The sequence below is a fragment of the Colius striatus genome, chromosome 2, assembly GCF_028858725.1.
Source record: "Colius striatus isolate bColStr4 chromosome 2, bColStr4.1.hap1, whole genome shotgun sequence".
NCBI classification, from domain to species: Eukaryota; Metazoa; Chordata; class Aves; order Coliiformes; family Coliidae; genus Colius; species Colius striatus.
The window spans coordinates 48,504,063-48,518,105 of record NC_084760.1 but is presented as its reverse complement, the minus strand read 5'-3'; the positions used below and the strand labels follow the sequence as shown (position 1 = coordinate 48,518,105).

The window sequence follows — 14,043 nt, the reverse complement described above, 5'->3', positions numbered from 1 at the left end:
TGAGAAATAAAAAGAGCATGGGCTCCTCATTTTCAAAATCCCACTCTCTTACCACGGCACGTTGGTTCTTCAAGGGGTCAAAGCCTTCAAACGCTTTTCATTTTTAATGGGGAGGTGTGGTGGTTTAACCCTAGCCAGCAACGAAGCACCACATGGACACTCACTTGCTCACTCCTACCCCCTCCTAGCAGGATAGGGAGGAGAATTGGCAAAAAACTAGTAAAACACATGAGTTGACATAAGAACAGTGTAATAGCTCAAATAGAATAAATATTATAACAACGAAAACAATAAAATTATTGGTTTTGTTGTTGCTATTGTTATTATTGCCATGAAAAGGACTATAAAAAAAGAGAGAAATAAAACCCAAAAGACAAGTTCTGCACAATGCAATTTGCTCACCACCCGCTGTGAGATGTCCCAACAGTCCCAAGCAGTGATCAGCCCCTCCTCACCAACTGCCCTTGTTTCTATACTGGGGATGATGTTCTATGGTACGGAATATCCCTTTGGCTGGTTTGGGGGAGCTGTCCTGGCCATGCACCCTCCCAGCTTCATGTGCACTTCCTTGCTGGCAGGGTATGGGAAATGGAAAAGTCCTCAAATCAAGGTAAGCACTAATTAGCAACAACTAAAACATCACTGTATTATCTACATTATTCTCACACTAAATCCAAAACACGGCCCTGTACCAGCTGTATTAACCAGATAATTAACTCCACCCAAGCCCAAACCAGGACAGGAGGACAATGGATGTGGCAAGATGAGGCCTAAGCCAACTGCACCATTACAGAGAGTCACACTGGTCTATGTCAGCATCTTTTCAGACCTGTCAAAACTCACTTTCATTATCACTTTGAATGAGCGAGGGCCAGGGTCAGAGGTGCAAAAGAACCTGAGCATCAGGGGACTAAAGACAGTTTTAGGGCACGAGTCTGTGCGGCGAGGCAGGCAAGACAGTGGTGCAAGGGACAGCTCCTCCCAGGGAGCTGCCAGGGTGCCCCATGGGCCCTACTGAGCCATCTGCATCTCCTGCACAGACTCAAAAAGGAAAATATTTATAGCTCTGGGTGATGACTTTGGAAATTTTATTTCCAGTTTATGTGTAAGGAAATCCGATGAGTTTTATTTCACTGCGCTTCACTTCCTTTGGAACAAGGCATATCTTTATTCTTTAAAGTTCTATAAAAACTGTCTGAATTTTATTTAAATCGGTTATGAATGCCAGTTTCATAAAGCACAGACACGATTCACAACTGGTTTTCTTTCCAAGGTCTACAAACCTGGAGTTTTTTTTCCAGTTTTATAGAGGTTTGGGTGGGGGGATGGCTGACAATTTTTAACTTTAAAGTTCGTCGAAATCGTTATTTAAAAAGTAGCCTGCTAAAAAATGCATTTTCAGCCAATGGTTTCTTAACTTTTTGCTTGCTTAAATTCCAGGTCAACAAAAAGATGGGAGTCTTTATTTAAAAATCATTTTTGAAAAAGCAATTTTTCAACAGGAACATGTTTAATGTGAAAATTGTAACTTCAGTAAACACATCGAACGAGGAAAGCAAAGAGTAAAACCAGAGTACTACAACACAGTATTGCAGTGAGGAGGAACTAAGGTTGGAGAAATTATTCAGACATCACCAGTAATTGCACATTTATTAATAAAATAATTAATGCTTTTTCTGGGAAGGAAGTTGACAGAATTGGAGCTAAAATGGGATTTTAACTATTTTTCTTTTTAACAAATGCATCTTGATGCTCTTTCATAATAATAATATTATCAACGGTGATGTGGAAAATCGGAAAACATGCCTCCTTCTGAGGAAAGGCAGGCTTGTGCTATCAAGTATCACATCCCAAAATAATGCTTCTGTACTGGTATGAAGGAAAATGCTAAACCAGAGACACTGGGACGAAGTTGCTTGCTATTTCTAGCGTACCCAAGGCAAGTGCTGCAGGAAAGGGGATACGACTCGCTCTTGGCTATGGCGAGCCAAAACACCCACTGCCGGTAGCTACTGGTCTTTCCCAAATCGGCCTCCTTCCCATGCCACTCATCCCTCTTACTGCTACACCTTTTATTCCATGTCTTCAGCTCCTTGAATCATCTTATTTAATTTGTTTTGCTGCACAGAAAAGGTGGGGATTACGTAAGTCTACTGAGGTTACCAGTCTGCTTGTATGCAAAGCTGCATCCCTGGCCATGAGGCAGCTTCACTCCTTTTATCACCAACTCTTTACCTTCCTTCTCCCCCCTCTCCATGCTCCTGGGGATTTTATACCTTGTGTTTAATGTGGAGTTTGGGAACTGGCAGAGGTTTACCCTGCTTGCTGCTCTTAAGGGTTAACAGCACTCCCCTGCTCACCTCTGCAGGAGGAGTGGGGAATCCCTTGCCCTGGTTTGGGTTTGGGTCTTATTTCCAGTAGAGCTGCTCTTTCAGCCTTGTTATGACAGGATTGTATTTTCTGTAAGTTCCTACAGCTGGCCTCCGATTGTAGCCTTCAGCTTAAACATTATTAATAAAGATCATGTTTTCTACACTTCAAATTGTCTGTTAGCTGGCCTACGGCAATTTTTAGTCAGAAAGGGGGATGACATCTCAAAGCAGTAATTCATCTTTTCTTGTCTACAGAATACAGGGTGTCACTCTGAGCAGAGATCGTATTTATTTGCATCAGAGGTTGTGGAGTTCTAAACATGGCGAAGTCATGAAAACCAAGCATAGTTCTTCAGCAGAATGGTGGTACAAGATGGGGGAACAGGAACAGAAGACTCGAAAGACCAGTGAAATCTCTCAAGACCCCCAAGAAAGTCTGCTGCGCCCCTAGCAACAGAATCGTGGAATGAGAATGATGGAGGTTGGAAGGGACCTCTAGAGACTATGTAGTCCAAACCGCTGCTAAATCACGTGCCTCTCACATGGAAACGCATCCAAATGGGTTTTGAAAAACAGGGCCCGAACCTCTCAGGTCCAGCCTTTGCTGCTGTAACAGCAAGCAACAGCCTTCACTTCCATCACAGAGTAGAAAAACGTATAACTAAAAAGCAGGGCAAGAAGGACACAGCCCATGCGCCAGGCAAGACAGTGGAGGCATTTGTTCTAGGACAGTAAATAGATCTGTGTGGACAGGCACAGAGCCTATCATTTCCTGGGGACAGCATACCGTGGGGCGGCTGGCAGGCTGCAGCTCTGTATTTCCTCCTGCATTATCCCAGCGAGATGCCTATCAGGCTGCCAGTGCCCTGTGAGTGCCTACCTGCGCAGGCAGGCAGCAGGCAGCGAGGGAGGGAGGGTCAGCCAGGGACAGCTGTCCCCAGGGCTCCTCTCTCCATTTGGGGATACTGATCTGCCCATGGGCTGAGCGCTGACTTTTTTCAGTGCATTCACCCAGCGTCTGTGGACTTGAACAGACTTTAGGGATGTGCATACGATTAATGCCACATAGCCCCCTTCATTCAGCCTGGCAGCAATCGAGGGCCAGAAAAGCTCTGCAATAGTTTTGCCTGCTTTGTTGCCCTCGCTTGAAAAGAAACAGAATGCAAGTTTTTTGGTGGCGTTTTGAGGAGGTTCTTTTTTAAATATTCTGCCATAACTCACAAATGATTTACTTTTTGAAAATGAAATGTTACAGGCAATTAGCTTAAGATATGACCTAAGCCTCGCTGTTATTTCAGTCACAAGAAAGGCTGAATTTCATGTGGCCAAGATTACTGAGGTTTTAAGACCATCAGTATCAATTCACTGCTATGATTGCTTTTCTCAATATTTTTGTTCCAGAGCTGTAACTGCCATTCTGACAGCTCTCTGTGCCTGATCCAAAGTCCCCGAAACCAACGGCAGGCTCTCTGTTGGCTGTTTCATGGGTTTTGCACAGCCATTTGATCGAATCGCTGCCTATACCACGATGCAGTTGACAGCAGTACCAGTTACTCTCAGACTGTGGTAGCGAACAGAGCAAGAAACTGATGAAATTCAGTGGTAAAGCACCAAAAAACAGCACCAGCGGTGAGGCGCAGTGAACATTGAGGGATGCTGAAACAATGGTAGGCAGTGCCATGGAGGCTTTAACTCTCATCAGGCTTACTACCAGCAGCTCTACAACCTGGAGCTGCACAGCATGTCACAGGTCTCATCTTCCTCTCCCCTCTTGCCCTTCAAGGGTAGCAAAATCACCTCTTGATGGCAAGGTTGGTACCTTAAAGGCTAGATGTGGCCCTGCATCCCTCACAGCTGCTGGGCAGCAGCTCTGCTCCAGCCTTCTTTCCGAAGGCTCCGTGCATCCCAAAGCCTGGGCCAGGATAAAGGAAGTGCTCTCCCTCTCCCTCTGATGGTTTGCACCTAACGGGGTGAGCTACATGGGCAAGAGTCTTTGCGCACTCTCTCTCTCTCTCTCTCTTCCTCATCTCTGCTAAGACTAAGGAGGCAGCATGGGAGACAAAAGTGTGGAAAGGCAAGAGAGGGGATCAGCAAACCTACTTCCCTCTTAATTCAGCCCCCCTTTGAAGGTACTGTTACTACAAATGGACTCAACGCTGAAGCACTAACAGGCTGACACCAGGGCCCAGGAAACAGGTATCTTTAAAAAAAAAATTAAAACTCACTTTCTGAAAGCAAAACTCTCATAGCCTCCAAAGAATACCAATATATATATATTTACATTTAACTTGACTACGGCTACAAAATTCACTGGCCTCATCTGGTCACAAATATTCTCAGTGCTTTTAAAAATCATTCCCATAGGTATGAAACCTGTCCCACATTCTGGTGTCGTGATGCTGAGGTTACCCCCCCTGCACCCTTGCTGCCCTGTCTGGATGCCCCACATGCACCTTGATTCCTGACCCTGCCTCCAGTGCTGGAACAGAGCAGTCTGAGCAGTCTGCTCAGAGTGAGATGACTACAAGCGAAGCACCAGCTGTAGCTCTGCCTCCTCTCATCCTTGCCCATAGCCAGCCCAAAGGCCTTTCGCTTGTAGGAGAACATGCATATTTGAGTCGTAGATGTATTTTCAGAGCTTTCTTTGCATCTTTTTGTTAGTCATTAAAGACGACTGGCCGTAGATGACTTTGCATTCAATCCAGTAAGAAGCATATTTTGTTTTGTTTCTTTTATGTAACAGCTTCCAAGCACCAGGGCTACTACCTTATACTTCACAGCGTACCAGACTCAAGAATTTATCCTCCTAGAGCAGAACTACTCAAAGTAGACTTTTTTATTTCAAAGAGAAAACAAAGACCATGATTTTACTGCAGGAAAACTGTGGATCACGTCTGGGTGTGGGACTGGAATTCATTTTTTCTTCAGGGTATTTATGTTTTGTTTGGTTATTTGTTTGCTTTACATATAATCCCCTAGCAGTGGGTGGTATTCAGATCATCTCCATAAACAAATGATCTGGAAAGCAACCTGGCATTTAATTTCCTTAACCTATCAAATCCTCCTTTGCTCATACAGCAGCATGCCAATCTGAAACCTTGACTCAATATTCTGAGTAACTGGAGGCGGGGTGGGATGGGGGGTGAGGACGAACTGTTGGTTTTTCTTTCCCACTTTTGTTAAAAGGCATCCAAGCATGGCTCTTCCTTCCCTGAGTAACTCGGGTAGGTGCCAGATGGATTTTTCCTTTCTCTAGGCAATGGCTCAGGAATTTCATCCGGCTAGAGCCGAGGCTATGGGCTTTTCACTGGCCTTTTCATTCCAGCCTACCCTTTCTCTGCAGTTAATCCCATCTCTCTCCCCATATCCACTATTAGATGGACTATACTGCTCCTTGACAATCAGGACTAAACTCTGCCTTTTCCTTCTGGAAACAAAGAGAAGTGACTGAAAGAAAAGCTTCCAGCCAACCGTGGAATAAGAAATTAAAACCCCAAGGCAGCGCCTGTAGGAAGAAGGGGTGGTCGTCTGGTTAAGACAGTATGCTCACCCCATTCTTTAAAAATAACTTTGTTTTATGTAGTTCCCAGTATTTATCACTTAACAAAAAACAATTCTCAAAAACACTGAAAAGTTCACAATGAAAATCTGATGTCTGCACTGACTAGAGGACCTTAACCTCTTTTCTGTGCCCTACAGCAGACGGCATGACCCAGTACATCTGGATTTAGGGCAGGAAATGAATACCCCAACCCGTTCCTGTAACTGCACAATGGCTTTCTACACCAATCAGTATCCTCAATTGTCATCTATTTTCTCAATGCACAGAACTACTGTAAGCACTTTAGGGGTTTCTTTTGCCTAAATTATACCTTTCGTCCTCCTATTTCCTACTAAGCTCATGTTGTCTCAAAAACCCCCTGTGAATAGCTGAGTCGTACCTCACTACCCAAATTATGTCCTCTTCTGAGGAGCAAGGAAATGAAGAAGGCATACAATTTGTAATATTCTATGTTCTTGTGCTTTCAAAGCTCTCTAAGTCCTAAGGAGCTGAAGCTTGCCATGTGTGCCAGTGACCTGGGATGTGAAGACGTGGGAGTATAGAGGCTCCTGCAGGAAAGTCCTGCCATACAGACCCAGCAGCAGCAGCATCCCAGCCCCTGGGTCCCACCTAGCAGCATCCTCCCAGCACTAGCATTTCCCAAAGACTGCACTTGTCAAAACAAACCCTCCTGGAAAATGGCAGTTGAACCCTTAAACAGTGAAATCACTTTTGAGGCGAAGCCTCCAATTTCACCTGACAGGCTATGACAGTACTTACTCTCAACTGCACTGAGAAAACTCCAACCATTTCCCAACTCTCAAAAGCACTAACAAGTTTCAGTTTCTCTTTCCAGTGAAAGAAATCTCAGCTTTCTGCTCAGCCAGCATCTGAGTTGCACTGTTAGGACGATGGGTACATTTTTACTGTTGGGAAAATATTTTTTTTAGAGGAAGCAGCTGTCCTCACTCCTTCCTTTCATATTTTTTTTCCCTTCTCCCCTCCCATGGAAATGATTCCTAGCATTACTGTAGGATGCTGACTAGCCTTTAGGAGAAAGATGCTGTCTTAATGAGTAGTTCCTGTGAAATTTGCTTTACTCGTGAGCACATTTTAATATATAGCATTGTTTCCCAAAAAGTAAAAATGTAGAAAGAAAACCACTACCTCTCTGTGAAACATGTAACATCTTTGACAAATAACACTAGTTCCCCCAACACCAAAACATAACATTTTCACTGAAAGTTCCTAAAATACATCTTTAAAGACAGCAGAGGTACATATTCATTATATGTCTACTTTTTTTTTCTCTTCACATACAAATTGTGAACAGATTACATCCCTGCCAATTTTGTTTCCAACAGCATAGGAAAAATAAAACTATGACAAATTGCTTTTATTACTTCCTTAAACAAGAACTGAAACGTGTCCAAAAATGCACATGAAAGGCTAACTTGGACGACTTGAGATTTGCCAGGTACATAAGTGATAAAATAATGCAAAAACTTAAATACATATTAACAAAGGGATCATCAACTGGGCATTAAAAGAATGCTTGCTTTTAATAGCACATAGGGGCTTAATTGGTTCATTGATTGCTTGCTTGAAAAATAAAAGCAGATTTTCCATCAAAATAATGCATAACTTATTTTATATCGTGTTGTCTCCCCACTCTAGTCCTGAACTTCTTCAACACCAAGAAGACTTACTGACTTTGGGGGCACTCGGTGTACAGCGATGGTTCGTTAGGCCTGGTTTGGCCAGTGGCACAGTAATTAATCATGGCCTTAAAGAAACAGTTTCACTTATTTGGTGTAAGAACTGTGACTGCACTAGGGAATCGCTTTTTGTGTTTGCCTGCTTTCCTCCCCTTAGGATGTAACCCTACTCTTCCTGAACCCATAGTTTCTACTTTGCACAGGTTTTAAGAGGAAACAAGATCAGGTCCTACGTCGCTTTTGTCTAAGGGAATTATACTGGGAACAGATTGATGTTTCTGAGTGACACCTGTGGCTCTAAAAAGCATTGTCATTACCTAACCGGGGATTGTCTCTGCATGGGGGACTCCTCAGGGGTAGGAGAGCCTATGGGCCCACTAGTGCAAGGTGCTCTGCACTGTGGCCAGTGTCAGGAGTAAGGACTGGCCACCACCCCTGCGCTGCCACCCTTCAGTCTGTGCTTCTCTGATCACCTGTCTCGATCTGGAGGCCAGCTTTGGCAATGGGTTTCATCAACTGAACAGCTTGACTTCGCCAGGACACCAAGATTAGTGTTTGGACCTGTATTCTCTACAGAGGAGGCAGACATGAGTTTTGATGCATGGGAAATACAGCTTGCGCCTCCATGGCCACCTGCCTTTTCTGCAGTAACAATGAGAGAAAAGGTGGTGCTGTTTCAAAACTTAACCCCACGTTCCAACTCCCCACAAATATTTCCATTTAGCTAAAAGATATGCTTTACTTCAGCATGCCCAAGAAGAAAGGTGGATGCGAGGGAGAGATCTACCCATTCATGCAGAACTCCCATTTTGAAAGCTGCGTGTGAATCTCTCTTAAATGTTTTTACAATCCAGTCTATGTTTACTTTAGGCAAACAGAAAATCTCATCATGGAGCACTCATTTTTGCAAGCTAATCAAGAACATTAGGTCCCAACAGATTAATTTAATAGAAATATAATAGGCATTCCTGCCTGCTTTTAATCCTGCCTAGCTGCAAATGCTAAAATGAACAGCAACTTAACCCTGCCTTGGAATAGAGATCCTTTCACAGCTGGTATCAACTCTCTTACGGCTTGTAAACACTCCAGGCTCTATGTATGTGCTTTCCTGGCTTTTGCTCTTTCCTCAAAGCTGGGGAGAGGAGAGGAGAGGAGAGGAGAGGAGAGGAGAGGAGAGGAGAGGAGAGGAGAGGAGAGGAGAGGAGAGGAGAGGAGAGGAGAGGAGAGGAGAGGAGAGGAGAGGAGAGGAGAGGAGAGGAGAGGAGAGGAGAGGAGAGGAGAGGAGAGGAGAGGAGAGGAGAGGAGAGGAGAGGAGAGGAGAGGAGAGGATGCTCCCGCGTGCATGCAGCTAGAAAGGGCAGGAATAGGCAAGCTCTAAAAGCAGTACTGCATGTCAGCAGAACAAAATGTGGCACCACTACCCGAAAACAAGGCAGAGCTAAAAGGTGGATGGGAAAGTGAGTTTTTGGGTGTCTTGGGGTTAGGGGTGGGGGTGAGGGCTTTTCATGCATCACCAGCCTGTCCCTGCCTGGCTCTCCCTGATTTACCGTGCAAGACGAAGTAGTACAACAAGGCCATTCACGTGCTGTCATCAAATATAAGAGATTTTTCAAGCAATTTGAGATTTTAAATTGTTCATGGATAGCAGAACTAGCATTAGAAAGCTAAACAGGAAAAAAAAACCCCAAAAAAAACCCCCTATCATATTTCATAATGTATGCCATAATGAACAAAAGCCTTTCAAAAAAAAAAAACGGTTTTCACTGTGCTAAAGTAACAATCTAGACTTGTTGGAAGTATGTTATTCTTACAAGTAGTTCGCAGTTATTCTTGAAGGCAAGTCTTGGAGTTTCCTTAGCATAGTGCTGCTGGGGAAAATTTTCAGCATGTCCATCTTCATCTCTAGCCTGAAGGGAAATATAATGGCCTATTTAGGGACTTACAAATAATGGAAGAAAAAAAAATAGCTAAAAGCATAACAGCTCAGATCATTAAAACAGATGGGAATCCCAAATACAACATTATTTAAAAGTTTCTTTAAATATGCAGTATACTTAGATACGAGAACTTGGGATCCTGTTTTCTTACATAGCTTAGGTTGAACATGCAAATTCATTGTGGTGTAGTAATCAGAACAACAAAAGACAAATCCAAACCAAAATATTTGAGCTGGAAACTGTAACTCAGGGTTTCAATTTTACTCCATTGCATTTCTCAGGATTACATTACATACGTACTCGTTTAAACTTTTTGACATGCTTAAGCAATCCCTAGATAATTTACTCGTATTTTCAGTTTAACAGCAAGGCCAAAAAAAAAAAGGTAAGTGTTCATATTCATCATTTACATGTAATGCTACTATAGATAAATGGATTACCCCTCAGTGTTTAAGCGAAGCTTTGAAAGGAGCAATCACCTAGTGAGAACAATGATCCTTCAGTCGAATATGGTCAAAATATTTAATGACAAAGATGCGTGAAAAGTTACCGGTTATTTGGAGCTACGCTGTTAATTAAGAAAGCTGAAGTTTAAATGGAGACATTACCAGAGCCCATTAGCAATCCTGCTTACATATAGTATTTTTCCCTTCTCATCTACAGCGTTTTCTGCTTTTGAGTTAAAGCAAAAGGGAGAAGCAGGTGAAAGGAGGAAGTGTCAGCAATACACTCATTACACTGTTCATTTGAGTGACACTTGCACTCCGTTCCGCTCCATCTCATCTGATCCCTGACTGTTCGTTCTCTCCCTCTCGCAGCCTCCCAAAATTCACAGCTGAGCTGTCTCCCTCACATATGGCTTGCATATAATTATGCACATTCCATTTTACACTGCATTAAAATGATGAGCTCCTGGCTCCCTGCCAATCTATTTAAATCAGCCCCTGCCCGAGAAAGCTGAGGAGAGGAGGAGGGCACAGGGGGGAGGCAACTGGAGGGGGAGCAAGGGAAGCAGGCGGAGGTGATGCATAGACAAGTAGGTAGTCCTGCTCCCCATCTCCTGTCCCTCCCCCAGGGCTGGGGGTTCCAAGGATGCCTGGGTACAATCAGCACACGCACATATCAGAGGCTGTGTCAGTGCTGGCGTATTGTTCCCCCTTGCGCGGTGTGAACGGCCTGTCACACTCCGGGTGCCCAAGCTTTTTCAGAGTTGGCATTTATGAAAGATATTTACACCTTGTAGGCTCTATGGCTTGTTTGCCTTCAAATAGGCTTCTGTCTCTCCCTGGGGAGACAGGGTGGGAAAGGGGAGCCATGGGTTAACACAGGAGATTTTTAGGAAAACATTAAAGGGTTGCTCTTCATCAAAAACCCATTGACTCCAGGGGGCTTTGACTTGCAGGGTTGCCTTTCAGCCACGGGGTGTGAACAAAATCTGCATGACACAAAGTATCATTTTTAAAAGTGCAAAGTTTGTCCAAAAAGTACCTTTCGATTAGTACCTACAACTGATGACTATTGCAAGAAGTGGAAAGTGGGAAATCAGTTTATTCTGTACATTTCCTAGCAGCTTGTAGGTATTTTCCTTCACTGCCCTCAACAGCTGCAGAGTGGAAAATGTTCTAAATTGTTCCCTCAAACCACAAGGAAGAGGCAGAGCATTCCTGAGCACCTGAAATCACTTCTGTATCAATGAAGGTTTAAACATATTCTTTTAACTACTATTTTGAAACTGAAATCCCTCTCACACAACAAATCTACCTCCCATGCTGCATGGAATACAAAGCCCAAATTTGACTGTGTTGTGTAAAAAACCCAAAATAACCTAATTCTCATTTTGAAAACAAACTTTGTTCTCTCCTCCATGAAGGAATACAGGTAACTCAATTAAGTTCTTCCAGGTTATCCAGAAGACAAATAGGGGACAAATGACCTTAAAAATGTCTTGCGCAAACAGAAATGGGCTTGTCAGCTCTGGATCACATGTGCCTATGAGACGTTCAGTGACAGAGAGCTAGTGAGATGCTGCAGTGGGGCACAGGTGTTGTGTAGGGCTCTGACTGCTATCAGTGCCCCCAGACCCCTGAAATTGTATCTTGGCACTATTCTAGACATTATGCATGTGACGGCTGGCACATTGTAACCTGACAGTGACCCTTCAGAGCATTATCTTGGTGCATGCACACACCTTGTAAAATGAAATGGATATCAGGGTGTTTGTAGTGCATGTGTCAAAATATAGAGACAAACTCCACTGACCTTAACCCGCTTACCCAAATTTCCAGTTACACAAAAGTTATTCTCCCCTGCTGATGGCAATGTGTGTTGCCCCTCACTGATCCAAACCTTATTTTATTTAGCTTTGGACATCACTAAAATGTCCTAGTCTCAAAACCAGTTTAGCTACACACGACTATCATTTACTCTGGCAGCAGAAGCAGATCTAGTTTAGGTAGCTGGTTTCCATTGTAAAAAATACCTATTCTCTCTCAACAGTGTGGGCTAATGCTCCAGTTGCTTTACCATCTTCCAGTTGTAAATAATTAGTAGAAGAAAACAGTCTTACAATGTTCAGCACTATTCTAAGCATATCTAAAGAGTGGTTCAGAGTTTATCTTGCATCGGTAATATTGTCACATGCCTGTATCCTCACTGGCTCACTCTCAATCACTTCTGCACAACAGTAAGCAACTGCCTCAGCTCCTCAGCATCTCGACCTCAGGCTGGCATCAACAGCTTCTCTATCAGGCCTGGCTGCCATGGGATGTATTTTGCCTGCTAGTGTTAAAAGGAAGCAACTGGAAAAAACTTCAAGCCAAATCTGTGATCTATGCCATTTTTTAAAATGCTTTTAAACTGCTAAAATCATTATGGAGACATTCTCATCAAAAAAATGTATGTCCAAAACAACACATACAATTGATTGCATGTATGCAATATATGGTACAATTGCTCTAGCAGAACATTTTGTTCCAGGACAAAAAAGGCTTCAGCTCCAAGTGTTCTGAGGCCTGGGAGCATGGCAAGCGCTACTAGTTTTATCAGCACAAAACTGCTGCAACTTCACAGTGGCACTGCCTCTCCTGGGATTTCCTGAACCTCCTAATTCAATAGCCACTACTGGCAGGCAGCCGCCTTGCCATCAGCTGCAGGGCATTCGGGAGGGAAATCTGCCCGCCAGACAGCCCATGGGACACCAGGACGGATGCTCAACAGCACTTACATCAGCCCAGCTGCTGCGGGCAGGAGAGGGCACGTTACCCAAGGACCAGTCAGTGCTTGCAAGCAACATCCAGTGAGGAAACAGCAGTCAACTTGGTGTTGCTGACTGGGCTGTAAGGTCAGCTTGGTGATGGATTGCACGGGAAATCATGGCCTGTAATTGTGGGTTAGATATCAGGAAACCTGTCTTAATGACAGGTACAGCAAAAGGCTGGAACAGATTGCCTAAGGAGATTGTCAAAGCCCCATCAGTGGAGTTTTTTAAGAGCGGATTAGGCAAACATTCTGTCAGGAATGACATGCACAGAGTAGTTTCTGACATGGGGAAGCTGGACAGATGAGAACATCTTCTTTCCCAGGTCCCTTTCCCCTCTGCTTTTCACCATTGAGCTTTGAAGGAAAATATAAGGAGAGTAAGGAAACAAGATTTTTCAAAAAAGGATGGAAAACGGGATCTGAAAGGACCTCTCTGAAAATAGCACAGCATTTGATGTTCAGAGATATGTATACTCATTAATAAGTGCATGATGACAACTATCTTCGGCTACACAAACTGTGCTATCTGTTCATAAGCCAGCCAGCCTATATTTGTGAAAGGTGCCAAAAGTTTGGAAACAGAGTATATATTAAGTTAAGATTCCCTTTTTTTAACAAGACGGAGGAAGAACAATCTACAGCAGAAATTCCTCCTCTCTGAAGTGCATGGATATTTATTTCTCTTTACTCTCAGAGAAAAATTATCTTCATCCAGAGAGAGGATTTTTCAGGTTCAGCGTAAGTTGTTTTACGCAGCCTTAGCCTTGGGAGAGGAAATCTGTGCCTACATTTTAATATTAAGGGCAGTATAATTCACAAGGCAGGTTGAACAGAATAATTTATTAAGATGGAGCCTGTTAACTCAAAGCTTCCACTAAAATGGGACAATGCACTTGCAATGAAATCCTACTTCCTCAGTCCACAAAAGTTTAAGGCCACTTATCTGAAAACACCTAACATCTATTTTCTAAGAGTAATGGCCATTTGAGTAATGCAGAGTGACAGCCTATTAGCCTGCTTACTCAGGATAAAATTGCCAATCTAATTTCTACAAATATCCTTTAAAACAGATGAAACACGGGACTGTTACCCACAGACATGTTAAATGCAGGCATCAGTTGAACATCTCTGGTAGGATGAAAACAAGCTGTGAGACGTTGAACAGCGTTGCTATAGAAGCAGAGATAACTGCATGAGGCTCCTGTCCCGTGGTGATG

General features: G+C 43.5%; 1 protein-coding gene across 2 annotated transcripts in view; it reads right to left on the bottom strand.

Annotated features, from left to right (window-relative positions):
* The window catches only part of SOBP (sine oculis binding protein homolog), a 117,515-nt gene that overhangs the window by 43,151 nt on the left and 60,321 nt on the right, over nucleotides 1–14,043 (bottom strand). The window contains exon 5 of one of the 2 annotated variants that reach the window (XM_061990373.1): nucleotides 9,443–9,538. The exons of the other annotated variant lie outside the window; for it this stretch is intronic. Coding sequence (XP_061846357.1) covers nucleotides 9,443–9,538 — 96 coding nt within the window. The remainder of the gene's footprint in view (nucleotides 1–9,442; nucleotides 9,539–14,043) is intronic. 2 annotated transcript variants of the gene reach the window in all.